This window comes from Filicampus tigris, chromosome 14 (assembly GCF_054856515.1).
Source record: "Filicampus tigris isolate MCC_2025a chromosome 14, RoL_Ftig_1.0, whole genome shotgun sequence".
In the NCBI taxonomy this organism is placed as follows: Eukaryota; Metazoa; Chordata; class Actinopteri; order Syngnathiformes; family Syngnathidae; genus Filicampus; species Filicampus tigris.
Genome location: NC_141230.1, coordinates 1143982 through 1157213, shown reverse-complemented (window position 1 = coordinate 1157213; position 13232 = coordinate 1143982). Strand labels below are relative to the sequence as shown.

The 13232-nt window shown below is 41.0% G+C and overlaps 1 protein-coding gene across 1 annotated transcript in view; it reads left to right on the top strand.

The window, feature by feature from the left end:
* The window catches only part of tmprss3a (transmembrane serine protease 3a), a 256219-nt gene that overhangs the window by 183135 nt on the left and 59852 nt on the right, over window positions 1-13232 (top strand). The window contains exons 11-12 of the mRNA XM_086052254.1: window positions 8004-8099; window positions 8197-8339. Coding sequence (XP_085908380.1) covers window positions 8004-8099; window positions 8197-8339 — 239 coding nt within the window. The remainder of the gene's footprint in view (window positions 1-8003; window positions 8100-8196; window positions 8340-13232) is intronic.

The following is a 13232-nucleotide window of genomic DNA, read 5'->3' as shown; positions in this document are numbered from 1 at the left end:
AGCCGTCAATGGGCGAAGGCAGATTACACCCCGAACTGGTCGCCAGCCAGTCGCACACTAGTTAGTTATTTCGGCTAGTATGCTAACTAATCTAGTGAAGAAACGTGTGAATGTGTATTGTATGTATTGTTTGGCTGTTTAATTGCTTAATACAGTGAATTGTAACGTTTAGGCATATTGTTAACTATTGGATATGCATTGGATGATGTTGCTAGGTTATTCTTTGTCTGTGTTGTTGCAGACCACAATAAATAGACGTGTCAAGTGGAATACGGGCCTGTGTTTTCTGACAGGAGCACCCACATTCATACCTCGCCACTCTAAAATAGAGTCAGCTGGAGACATCATACCAATCATATGATCCTCTCTTACTTCACATTATGCAAAGTACATACAATCTTGCAGCCCAAGTCAACAAGAAAATTGTTTCCAGTTAGGCAGCAGAAACGCAAACGTTCCGCTGATCTTGTTTCACAAGACGGGAGGCGGCTTCTTCTCGGGTCATAAGCAGAAGTGACGTACAAGCTGCCTCGCAAAGTAGCAGTAATGTACTTTATTTTATTTTTTATTTAGTAACTCCGAACATAAAAACACAACAGCCAGGGGGGTGACAAAAATAAAGTCAAAGAAATATATTCCAGAAATATAAAGCATGACATCATCAGCAGGCGCGAAAGGCCCGATACAATCTAGACATTTTTAAAAATTTCAATGAACATTCTATCTGCCCGGCACTCGGCTTGTCGCAAAATTTTTTTATTTCGCCCTCCGTCCATTTGACTTTGACACCCCTGGTCTACATAATCTTCTGAGCAATTATGAGTTAGACCTGGTTAATCTGCAAAATCATCAAAAATAAAACATGTACTTCCTTTAGCCAGTAGATGGCGCTACCACTACGATGAAAAATAAGTTTGTGGATGTATTCAGGCTTCGACTATTATGAAATGTGAGAATTTTTTTTGAAAAAATTATCATGTGGGTGAAGTTCCAGCAGCTATTGTATTCAGAGCAAATTCATACTTTAAAGTTAATTCAAAATGACGGACTTCCTGTTTGGTGAGACTTTTTTGTAGGCCTTGAAATGTTACATATAGCACCAAATTTTCATAGATCTCGGTGAACCGTATAACCAGGGCTGTTTTTTAAAAAAATTCTCCGGGGCGCTAGTGATGTTTAGACCCTCAAAATCAGCTTTGTCTTATTGATGAACTGCACGTTGCCATCGCAACGGCATTTAACAAGAAATCGCAAACTTCGGATTTCAACATCAGCAAGGTCTTCACACAACTCAAACGGGCCGGGATTGTTTTTCATTTTGCCACTCTAGGTGGCTCCTACAGAGCCATTTTCTTTGCTTCGTTTACACCAACTTTAAAATATCAAATTTTTCACCAGGCCCGATGAGACTGCAAAGTTTGGTGAGTTTTCTTGCATGTTTAGGATACCCAAAAATGCGATCGAACACAGAGAACAATAATAATAACAGTAACTAGAGCTGGAAGCAGCTATAAAGGGACCTAGCAGCCCTGGCATCGTTGGGTACTGGCACGTTGGGATGCACGCACATCGGAATTGAATAATCAAATTCATCATGTAGATCAAGTTACAGCAGCTTTTATAGTCAAGGTGACGCCAAACTTTAAAGTGAATCCACAATGGCGGAATTCCTGTTAGGTTTAGCATATGGCTCCAAGAGGCTCTTTTGTAGAGCTGTTTCTGTTACATGTATTACCAAATCTTCGTAGATGTTGGTGAAACGTACAAATTGGGCCGCTATTTTATAACTTTCTAGGTGGCGGTGGCGAGCCATCTTTTAAAGGTTGCACAATCGAATAATTAAATATTGATGAATTTCCCCGGCCATCTATGAGTGCAAAGTTTCAAGAGTTTTCATGCATGTTTACATTCTCAAAATCAGCATTATTTTATCGATTAACTGGGCGTTACCATGGCAACAGCTTTTTGCGAAAAAAAACAGCAACTTTGTGTTTAAACATCATGAAGGCCAAAACACTCTTCCGAGCAAATAAGGAAGAGATCTGGCTAACCTGCTAGGAGAAAAACATGAATAAAACATGTACTTCATTTAGCCAGTAGGTGGCGGTCCCACTACGATGAAAAGTTATTTCGGAGATGTCTTCAGGTGTAAACTCTCATCAAATCTGTGAAATCTTGACAAGATTTGAAATTTTGACGAGATATCATGTGAATCACATTACAGCTGCTTTTAAAGTCAATGTGATGCCGAATTGTAAAGTAAATTGAAAATGGCGGACACCCTGTTAGGTTTAGCACATGGCTCCAAGAGACTTTATTGTAGGTCTTGACCTGTTACATATACCACCAAATCTATGTAGATATAGGTGAAAAGTACAAGCGGGGTGATTTTAAAAAAATTCTAGGGGGCGTTAGCGAGCCATTTTTTTTTTTTAATAATGGCGATGTAAAACAAAAAAAAAGGTGATTTCACCAGTCCTGATGTGTGTGCAAAGTTTCGTGAGATTTCATGCATGTTTAGACCGTCAAAATCAGCGTACATTTATTTACGAACTGACCATTGCCGTGGCGACAGCTTTTAACAAAAAATCACAAATATCGTATTTTAACATAAGGAAGGTCTACAGCAGGTGTGTCCAGCTCCGTTCCACAAGGGCCGCTTTTCTTCCCGTTTTCCAGCTCTCCTTGCTGCAACACACCTGATTTAAATGATCAGCTCATCAGAAAGGTCTGAAGAAGCGTGATAACGATTATGACCTTTTGAAACAGGTGCATTGCAGCTCGGCTAGATGGAAAACAGGCAGGACACCGGCCCTTGAGGACCGAGTTTGGACACCCCTGGTCTACAGAGTCTTTCGAGCAATTGTGAGGTCGACCTGCAAGTAGAAAAAGATCAAAGAAAGAATAATACATGTACTTTACCACTACGAAAAATAAGTTCAGAGATGTCTTCAGAATTCGACGTTTATCAAATGTCAGTAGTTTTTTAGAAGAAATTATCATGTGAGTCAAGTTCTAGCACCTATTGTAATCAGAGCAAATTCATACTTTAAACTTAATTCAAAATGGCGGACTTCCTGTTTGGTTTAGCATATGTGTAAGAATAATAATGCATTTTAGTATTCATGTGTTTGATTTTTAACATTAGGCCAACTTGCTTAGTGTGCTTTGCTTTCACATATGTATGTTAATTACACACACACACACACACACACACACACACTCACATAGACAATACAAGTTCATAGTGTTCCAGCTGCTTTCGCTCCCCTTTCCCGTAGAGCTGGAACACCTTTGTTATCAGGGACACCGAAGAATAATAAAAAGAAAGGGGGCGCAGGAGCCGGGCAGAGCGTTTTAGGAACTGTAATCGTACACTTCCCTGCGCTCTCCTTGCAAGTAAAAAGACAATGATTGTTGTGGAATGTCTTCTCTCCTCATTGTGTGCATTGTTTATGAATGTCTCATTTGGTGTGAACCTGACATTAAATTGGTCCTTCGAGCCGGATCCCTATATGCCGGAAGGTTTCCAGCTGTCGAGTCAACCTCCAGGTAAAGTCCGTGGCCACGGCTCTAAGACCCTTTGTGGGACTGGTTTTTGGCTCCACTTCTGGGAACTGAAGGCTGACGGGAAGCCGGAGGAGTGAAGACATCTCTGGGTGAGTAGGAAACTCACGACACTCGTGGATGAGTGAATTGCGCGCTGGCAAAAAAAAACCTTGCCCTGGTAAAGTAGTAAGACAGAGTAAGTCTATAAAACTGTGAGACAGAGTAAGTCTATAAAACTGTAAGACAGAGTAAGTCTATAAAACTGTGAGACAGAGTAAGTCTATAAAACTGAGAGACAGAGTAAGTCTTTAAAACTGTGTAAGCCTTGAGAATACTAGTCGATGTCAAGTTAAAAGACAGAGTAAGTCTATAAAACTGTAAGGGCGACGGTGTCCTGTACGTACTTAAACTCCGTGAAAAACGCTGCTAAATGTGTGACTGTGTAAACTGTGTGAGTGAATGTAAACAGGATTGTAAGTGACAACTTTGTGTGGACGCAATAGGCAAGAATCCTCCGCCACTTGTGGTAGAAGCTTGAGGATTGCAACACACTGGGTTGATTGTCACCCTGTTTTAAGGTAAAAGTCAGTATAGGACACCCTAGGTGTCATAAAACTGACTCTAGGAAAAAAAAATGAAAAAAAATGGGAAAAGTTAACAGTAAAATCGGTGATAAAAGTGATCCTAAACAAAACCTCGCATGCAAAGATTGGACATTTGTGGAGCGTCACTGTCCTTCCAAAATACAACACTTAAACCTTTGGATAACAAAATATGACTTTGCTGGCCAGCTTAAAAAAAGAAAATAACAATAATAATAACAATAATAATAATAATAATAATAATAATAATAAAGGATGGCGAAGGCCTGTGGACACTTGAATTCTGGGTGTGGGTATGTTTGGGCAAATCGGTTGTGAAACCCTGTGTGAAGTGTGTAAGTGAACAGAGTGATTGCGAATTAAAATACCACTAGGTATTTTATTCCATATAATTAGTATAGTATAATTAGTAGTATATGTAGTAGGATAATGAACAGCAGACTGGTGTGGATGCAGAAGTAAGAATTCTCCATCTGAAAAGGTTGTAGTGAGAATGACCACAACAGGAAATTTGATTTGCTGTCCTACTGATAAAAATCCAGTTTTTAGAACACCCTAGGTGTTAGCAAGCTGGACCAAATTGTCTATACAATGGGGAAAATAGGTAGTAAATTTAATTCATAAAATGCAATGTAAGGATTGGAAGTTTGTTGAAAAACAGGATCCTGATAAGATCCAATATTTAGACGTGAGGATAGCTGCAAACACAGCAACAGAAACCAGGACAAAGGAAACCAAGTCCTTGTAATCTACCAAATGTTCTTTCCTACCACTCCGTCCAAAGAGACGTGTCCACTTCAGAGTGCTCCTTCATCTTGTGGTTGAGAACGCGGAGGCCATCGATGGCCCTGGTGAGGGACCCCTCCGGGGCCGTGTTGTTAGGTATGAATGTACAACACCGGTCGCCAAGCATGGCGCACACCCCACCCTTTTCCGCGAGGAGCATGTCAACCGCTATGCGGTTCTGGAACGCCATGAGAGAGGTGGCTGCCAATTGTTCTTTGATAGCAAGAAATCCTGCTTCGGTATAGTTACCCAGTTTCTGCACATTGTAGTGGAGGTAGTTGATCCTGTCAACATTTTTATTCGGCGTGATCCAAATAAAAATGGACTCCCAACCAGCTGCAATCTGATCAACCAGTTTATACTCATCTGGAACACCTCGAGGTGCGCCAATAGCATCAATATAGGTCGGATCTACATCCCTCCAGGAAGCACTACGCCGATTCCTAAAGAACCTTTCTCGCGGAATGTGCGTCAGAGCTGCCCTCTGGATATCCTCCAAGAGACTTTTTTGTAGGCCTTGATCTGTTACATATATGTTACAAATTTTCGTCGATCCAGGTGAAAAGTACAACTGGGGCAGATTTTTTTTTTTATTTCTAGGGGGTGCTAGAGGACCATTTTTTACAAATTGCACAAAAAAATATAAATATATAATATGTGAATATAAGATATGGATGATTTCACCAGGCCTGATGTACGTGCAAAGTTTCATGAGATTTCGTGTATGCTCAGACCCTCAAAATGAGCGTTGTTTTTTTTGGGAACTGCGTGTTGCCATGGCAACAACTTGTCATGTCATCTTCCAAACCGCTTATCATATACAGGGTCGCGGGGAGTTGCTGGAGCCTATCCCAGCCGTCAATGGGCGAAAGCAGACTACACCCCGAACTGGTTGCCAGCAGGGCACACACAGACACTGTCACTGGGCGGGAATTGATCCCACGCTGCCCGCACACAACTCAGGCGTGCGTACCACTACACTATCAGTGACTGGCATCAACTTTTTTACGAAAAATCACACATTCTGTATTTTAATATTAGGAAGGCCTAAACACTCTTCCGAGCAAAGATGAGATGGACCCGGTGAACCTCCTAGGATGCAAGCATCAAAGAAAAAAAACATGTTTTTCCTTCAGCCACAAGGTGGCGCTACCACTACGATGAAAAATACGTTCGTAGATGTCTTCGGCCCTTGGCTATCATCAAATATACTTTATTTGTAGATGTATGTTGATGTGTATATACACATGGTTACTGTGTATATTTACATTGGTTTATGATTCTGAATGTTTTCTGTTAATGTTATACATTAACGGCTACATTATGCCGCCGTCTCTGTGTGACATATATCTTTGCTGCTGTAACACTGAAAATTTCCCCACTGTGGGATCTTATTCTTATTCTTAAATATTAAACATTTTGAGAAGATTGGATGATCTGAGTCAAGTTAAAACTGTATTTATTGTCACATTGAATAATCAGAATTTGCGGCACCGTCAAGGCCACGCCCTTAGCCGAAAAGTCACAAGATTCGGCGTAGAGCAAGACCAAAGTCTTGAGGCTTTACTGTCAAATTTTTAGTTGGATTCGCTCAACGAGCTCCGAGCAGTGCATTAAAATAACAGAATATTATCATATAGATGTTTTCAGGTGAAGTTTGGGATTTTTTGGAGCACGTGTAGGGGAGTTATTTAAGGTTTTTCTCCTGAAAGGGCGAAGGGAAAAATGTATGCCAAATTTGAGGCCCCGCCCCTGTCATATAGTTTATCCAAAACTCAAAAATATTTTCCCAGTTCTTGCCCCAGGTCTTAAGATAATATATCCGAAGTTTGAAGTCAATTGGAATAATCCTCTGGGACATAGATGCAAAAGTATGCACCCTGTAAATGTGCAAAAATGGTCCAAAATTGGACATTCAAAAATCATAGCTCACTTCCTGTACACTTTAGACTATAGCTGCAATGGACTTTTTTGTACGTCTCGGGGTGCTACACGTGCCTGCCACTTTTCGTAGGCCTAGGTCCAACGGGCTGGTACTCTATTTTGTTTTCCTACTCTAGGTGGCTGATTCAAATGATCAGCTCCTCAGCAAGCTCTTAAGAAGCCTGATAACGATCCTGATCATTTTAACAGGTGTGTTACAGCAGGGAGAGATTGAAAACCTGCAGGACAGGTGCCCTCGAGGACCGGAGTTAGTGACCCCTTGCTGTAGATTAATCTTTTTTCTTCCGTTTGCTTGTGGTGTTGTGGTGGTGGTTGTTGTCATAGACGTAGTGATCAATGAATAGTTCCAATTTCGGTGTAGTATCCACTGTACATTTGGATAGCCTCCTCCTTTTCGGAAACTTCAGGCGTTGCGCTGGGGGTGGAACATCTGTGCCCTTCAGCGGTAAGCAGTGGAGCAGCAAGCTATTGCAGAGTGGCCTAAAGTTCCCCTGGTTTACCCAAATTAATTTCAGATGTACTTATAGGTTTCCATTACTTTTTTTCTGCCTTCCAGCAGAAGCCTGAATATTTTTTGCAAGTACAGACTTCTACTTTGAGCTGTGTATTTTTTTTTTCCACCTTTGTCTAAGTCCCCACTTCCAGATGAAGAAAACCAGTCCCAAAGCGTGAAGCTGCCAATGTTTGTCTTATTGTACCATAACAAATTTACCCACGTGTATGGTAGATTTTGTTTTGGACCAATGAAAACAGGTTGAAACTTTTTAGCCATATTTCCAAAAGTTAGGTTTTTCCCCAAACATGACTGCTCATCTCCAAATGAACACCATATCAACAGTAAAACATCCCATTTATAACAGGGGGTGCCCACTTGTGCAACCACATTATTTATGGTATTTTTACTTCCCCTTTAGATAAGATTTTATTTTGAACTCAATTGAATTGTGCAGTTTATACTGTAGGTCACAACTGTGGAACTAAAGTTTTGAAATGATCAATATTGGTGTCATTTTTAGATTACATAAACATGATAGAACATCAGTGTGTAGACTTTTCATATTCACTGCATCTGAAATGTCTAATATCATAAAACTAAAGATGATGCATTCCCCTCTCCTTTAGGTTTTGTGGAGCCCATCTGCCTGCCTAATTATGGGGAAGAATTTGATGAGGGTACCATGTGCTGGATCTCCGGATGGGGAGCAACGGAGGATAAAGGTGAACCTTACAAATCTAATTGGATGGAGAAAAAAAATTAATGTACAAACAAATATTTATTATTGTACATATTTCAAATGTGCCATGTCTTTTAAAGGGGAGACCAGTGTGGTTTTGCATTCTGCCATGGTGCCCCTCCTCTCCACAAAGACCTGCAACCAGCCACAGGTTTACCAGGACTTCATCTCACCATGGATGATCTGTGCAGGATACTTGGGTGGAGGAACAGACACCTGTCAGGTGATAATTCATCTTGTATTCTTGGATTAATATGTTATATAGCACCACTGTACTGATTCACATAATTCTGACTATTATGTGATGCTAGGGCAAGTAAAGACCCAGCCCAAAGTTTTTGTGAGCAAGGATGGGCACATTTCATTCTTATACCGTATACTAACCTCTCAAGAGATAATCATACACATTTGAAAAGTATTCATAGATTCACGTTTTCCATTTGTTATGTTACAGTGTTATTTTGAAAATTGAGGACTTGTTTGATATTTATTTGATTTTTCTGCACAGTACTGCAGTTCTCAATTATTTTTGTACCACGGACCAATTTTTTCACATACAGACATATTTCGGAATATGAACTAAAACGAATTATTTAAAATTCCTCACCATTATGCTCACCGTATAATCCCTCGCCACTTCACGGTTCACATTTCCCAACCCCAGCACATCATGACGAGGTTTGGCTTGGCGTGGGAGACCTGGCTTGGCGTGGTGACGGGGCTTGGTTTGGCGTGGTGACAAGGTTCAGCTCACCGTGGTGATGAGGCTTGGCTTGGCATGGTGACGAGGCTTGGCTGAACAGATAACTCAGCAGGGGGCTGTATCTGCCGAGGAGTCGGCGCAAGCGGCTGCATCTGCCGAGGAGTCGGCTCAGGGGGATGCTTCTGCCAAGGAGACAGCGCAGTGGGCTGCAGCTGCCGAGGGGCCGGCGCAGGTCATGGGGACTTGCAGCTGCCGAGGAGCCGGCGCAGTCACAGGGACTTGCACTGCCTGGCAAGGAGCCGGCACGGGGCCTAGCGAGGATCCGGCACGGGGACTTGACACTGGCAAGGAGTCGGCACGGGATTGGGGGGTGCACCTCCGCCTGCCACCACAGAGGTTGGGGAGAACAAGAAACACAGGGGGCCGAATCTAGCGGTATTTGATGGGTATTTGATGGGTATTTGATGGGGTGAATTGCAAAAAAATTGTGGTTTGTTACGAGCTGCGGAAGCAGGTGGTTGCCGAGGTGAAGAAGGTGGCAGTGAACAAAGTGATGAAGATAGCAATGAAAAAGTTTGACGAAGATGATAGTGAATGAGGTGACTCAGGGTACAGAAGAGAGCTGTGCTGACAAAAAGGACTGGAACCATTACCTGGGTGCCATCGCTGGCCACCCAGTGGAGGCCCACGGTAGATGGCCAATTGAGTGCCCAAGTAAGGGTTTGATGAGTGGGATTCAGGGACGGACTCATCTGGAAAAAGTATGTTTCAAAAGCTGACTGGGTGATGGGAAACAAAAATTAGTGTCTGGGTCAGGTCCTAAATCAAAATTGGAGTCTGCAGAAACATGGGGTGTAAAACTAGGCTGTTGACAAAAAACACTGTGGAGGAACGACAAGAGGAAGGTGGACATGGAGGAAGATGAAAAATCATCATTAAGGGACTGGGAGTGGTCAGTAGGCTGAGTGGGGTAGACAGCAGGTCGGCGCCCACCTTTGGCTGGGTCCAGTGTTGGTCGGGTCATTCTGTCACATGCATGCATGATGTAAGATGGGGAGGACTCAAATGCGAGCGAGCGAGCCAGGAGGACAATTTATGAGATTTTAATAAAATGAAATGAAATGAAATAAACTGAAATGCAATTGACCGGATAGTGATGCTTGGGGTGATGACGAGGTTCGGCTTGGCGTGGAGCCTTGGCGTGCGAGAGCTGGCTTGGCGTTGTGATGTTGCTTGGTTTGGCGTGCTGACGAGGTTCGGCTTGGCATGGTGACCAAGCTTGGTAGTAATGACAACAAGGATGTATCTTCCTCCCTGTATCTTGTCATTTTTCCTTATAACCTCTGCCAAAGGTTCAACACTGATTGCAAAAAGGATTGGTGACAGCGAGTCCCCCTGTCTCACATCCCTCTCCACTTTTAATTTAGGGTCTTTGTAAATCATATCTATCCAGTCAGTAAATCTTTCTCTGAAGCCTATTTTTAATAGTGTATACCTCGGTCCACCCTATCGAACACCTTTTCGGCATCCAGGCTGAGGAGCATTGAAGATTCTGCATCTTTTGTTGCTATTGACTGTATATTTAGTGCTCTCCTTATGTTATTTGTTCATTGGCGCCCCATAATAAATCCTGTTTGATTAGGTTTGATTAACTTCTTTATGTATTTTTTTATTCTAGCTGCTATGATTGATGTTAATATCTTATAATCGACAGACAATATACGTATGGGACGATAACTGGAACATTGCAAGGGATCCTTCCCTTTTTTGCACAACTATGATAATTGCTGCTGAACGTGAGTCCGGTGGATCTCCTCACTTCAAGACATAATTGTACACTTTACACAACAGAGGTGTGAGGTCACTCTCAAAGGTTTTATAATCTTCTCCTCCAAAACCATCAATTCCTGGCGTATTATTGTTTTTTAATTTAGTGATGGCAACTTTAATCTCACCTTCACTAATTGGCTCTACTAATTCTGTTGCTTCCTTGTCTATCAATCTAGTCATTTTCAGGGGATTTAGAAATCTGTGCCATCTGTCTTAGATTCTTGGGCCACACCCTTATACAGTTGTTCATAATATTTCGCAAATGCCTGTGATATTTCTTGTGGATGTATCTCAATCTGATTATTTTCTGGGTGACTGATTTTTCGGACTATCCGATTAAATTGTGCCTTTTACATTTGGAAGGACAGTAATCTACTTGCCTTATTTCCCATTTCATAATATTTTCTATTTAAAAACCTGAGGGCCTCCTCGGCTTTATATGTCAACATCTCATCAAATTTCAATCTAACTCCAACGTTTTGAGTGTCTCCTCTTTGTTATTCATTTTATGTTCCTTCTCCAATTGCTTAATTTCATACCCTAATTCAAGTTGTTTAACTAGCCTCTGTTTCTTAAATCATGATCTTAGTGATATAATCTTCCCTCTAATGTGGCCTTTCCCACATCACATAGCACTGAGGGGGAAACAGTGTCATTGCCATTTATGGCAATATACTCAGCCAGGGCCAATCGAATTTCCTGTTGTATAATAACATCAGTTCGTAAAGAAACATTAAGTGTACAATATTTAAAATACTATCAGCCTTTACCTTAATTTATATTAAGTGGAATATGATCTGAAATTATTATTGATCCTATTGTACTGCTTCTTACCCTGTATGTATGGTGTTTTGAAATTAAAAAGTAGTCTATTCGTGAGTAACTTCCATGCACTTATGACATGAATGTGAAATCTTTATCTCTTGGATGGAAATGCCACCAGACATCCACCAAACCCAACTTTCCCATTACATGTAATAAAGTTTTTGACATTCTAGATTGGGGTTTTTGTTGTTGTAGGTAATGTGTCCAATTTGTTATTTAGCTCACAATTGAAATCTCCTCCAACAAAAAGCTCAATTTTTTTTGATAAAGTGTGGTCAATATTTGGTGCATTTACATTAAGGATAGTTATTTTCTGTCCTGCAATCGTTTCAACCACCATCACATAATAGCCCTCTGTGTCTTGAAAGGTTTTTTCATTAGTATGATATACAGATTTATTAAAGGGAATTTGCTACTCCTCTTTTTTTGTTCTTCCCATATGATGCAATCTAAACTTGATCCACCTACTCCCTCCTTAATTTTACATTTTCCAGCTCAGAAAAATGTGTTTCTTGGATCAAAGCCACAAAACATCGCATCGACTTCAACTGCCCTAAAATCTTTTTTTCCTTTAATTGGGTTGATTATTCCTTTTATATTGTAACTAACTAGATTTAATAATGTCATTGTCTCCAAGTTGTGTCAAATTGTACTTCTACATGCATAAAGATATATATTTGAAAGGCAAAGTTTTGCATAATTGTACGCATTTAAAAAAAATCTATAATCAACAAAAACAAAAAAAACTATGCCAAGGGCAGTATAGAAAGAAAGCAAACAACTTTAACAACATTAAATCGAACTTCCAAACACCCAACAGAACACACCTCAGACTCAGTCCAAACTGTGCTCGGCCCCCTACATCAGTGGGGCAGAGAGGTCTGACCAATCCACTCAGTGGGAAAATACACATCTAGTGCAAGAAAAAAACATTATTACACCTAAATGTGAGAAAAGCCTAAACAAATGTAAACTACTCACAGTAAGGAAATAGTAAAAAAATGGCATTCTTAACCGACCTCAATCCGGACGTAACATACTTCTGAATTTATATTTTTAGTGACAACATGTAACATTACAACAGTGACTTAACATTACCCCTATTGTTTTGTTATTTTTAAACAAATCTGGTTCGACCCTTACACTTCAAACACCTTGGCTACCTTGGGACTCGGAGATGATCAGTCTTCCTCAAGTAAAAATGCCTTGAGGTCTGCCGATGACAATGCCCACAGCCTCTTCCTCTTTGTGTTACTTCGCCATCCTTCCATCAACTCTTCTTCAATGTTATCCTTTTCTCCACAGCGCACCTCTCTACCCAGGTCCTTAAACGTCGCTGCAGCACTCAACAGTGTGGAGAAGATCATCCCCATCTTCAGCTTGAGTTTCAACTTCGCTGGGTACATTTTGCACCCAGCGAAGTTGGCTTGCAAGATGCTTGCACATCTTTCTTTTTGAGTTTTTTTTATGACTTTACGAACTCTTGCGCGAGTAATTTTGATCAAAATAAGATTCTCATGTCTTGAAAGAAGATGTTTCCCTGGCTCCATGCTTGCCTTATGACCGCTTCTTTTACTCTCACATCCAAAAATCTCACGATAATTGACCTCGGAGGTGCTGCTGGATCTTTAGGTTTAGATTGGAGTGAGCGATGTGCCCTCTAAATCCGAACATCCAACTCCAGTGGTAATTTCAGCAATTTGTGTAGTAAATCTTTCAAAGCCACATTCCTCTGCTCACTTTCCTCAGGTATCTACA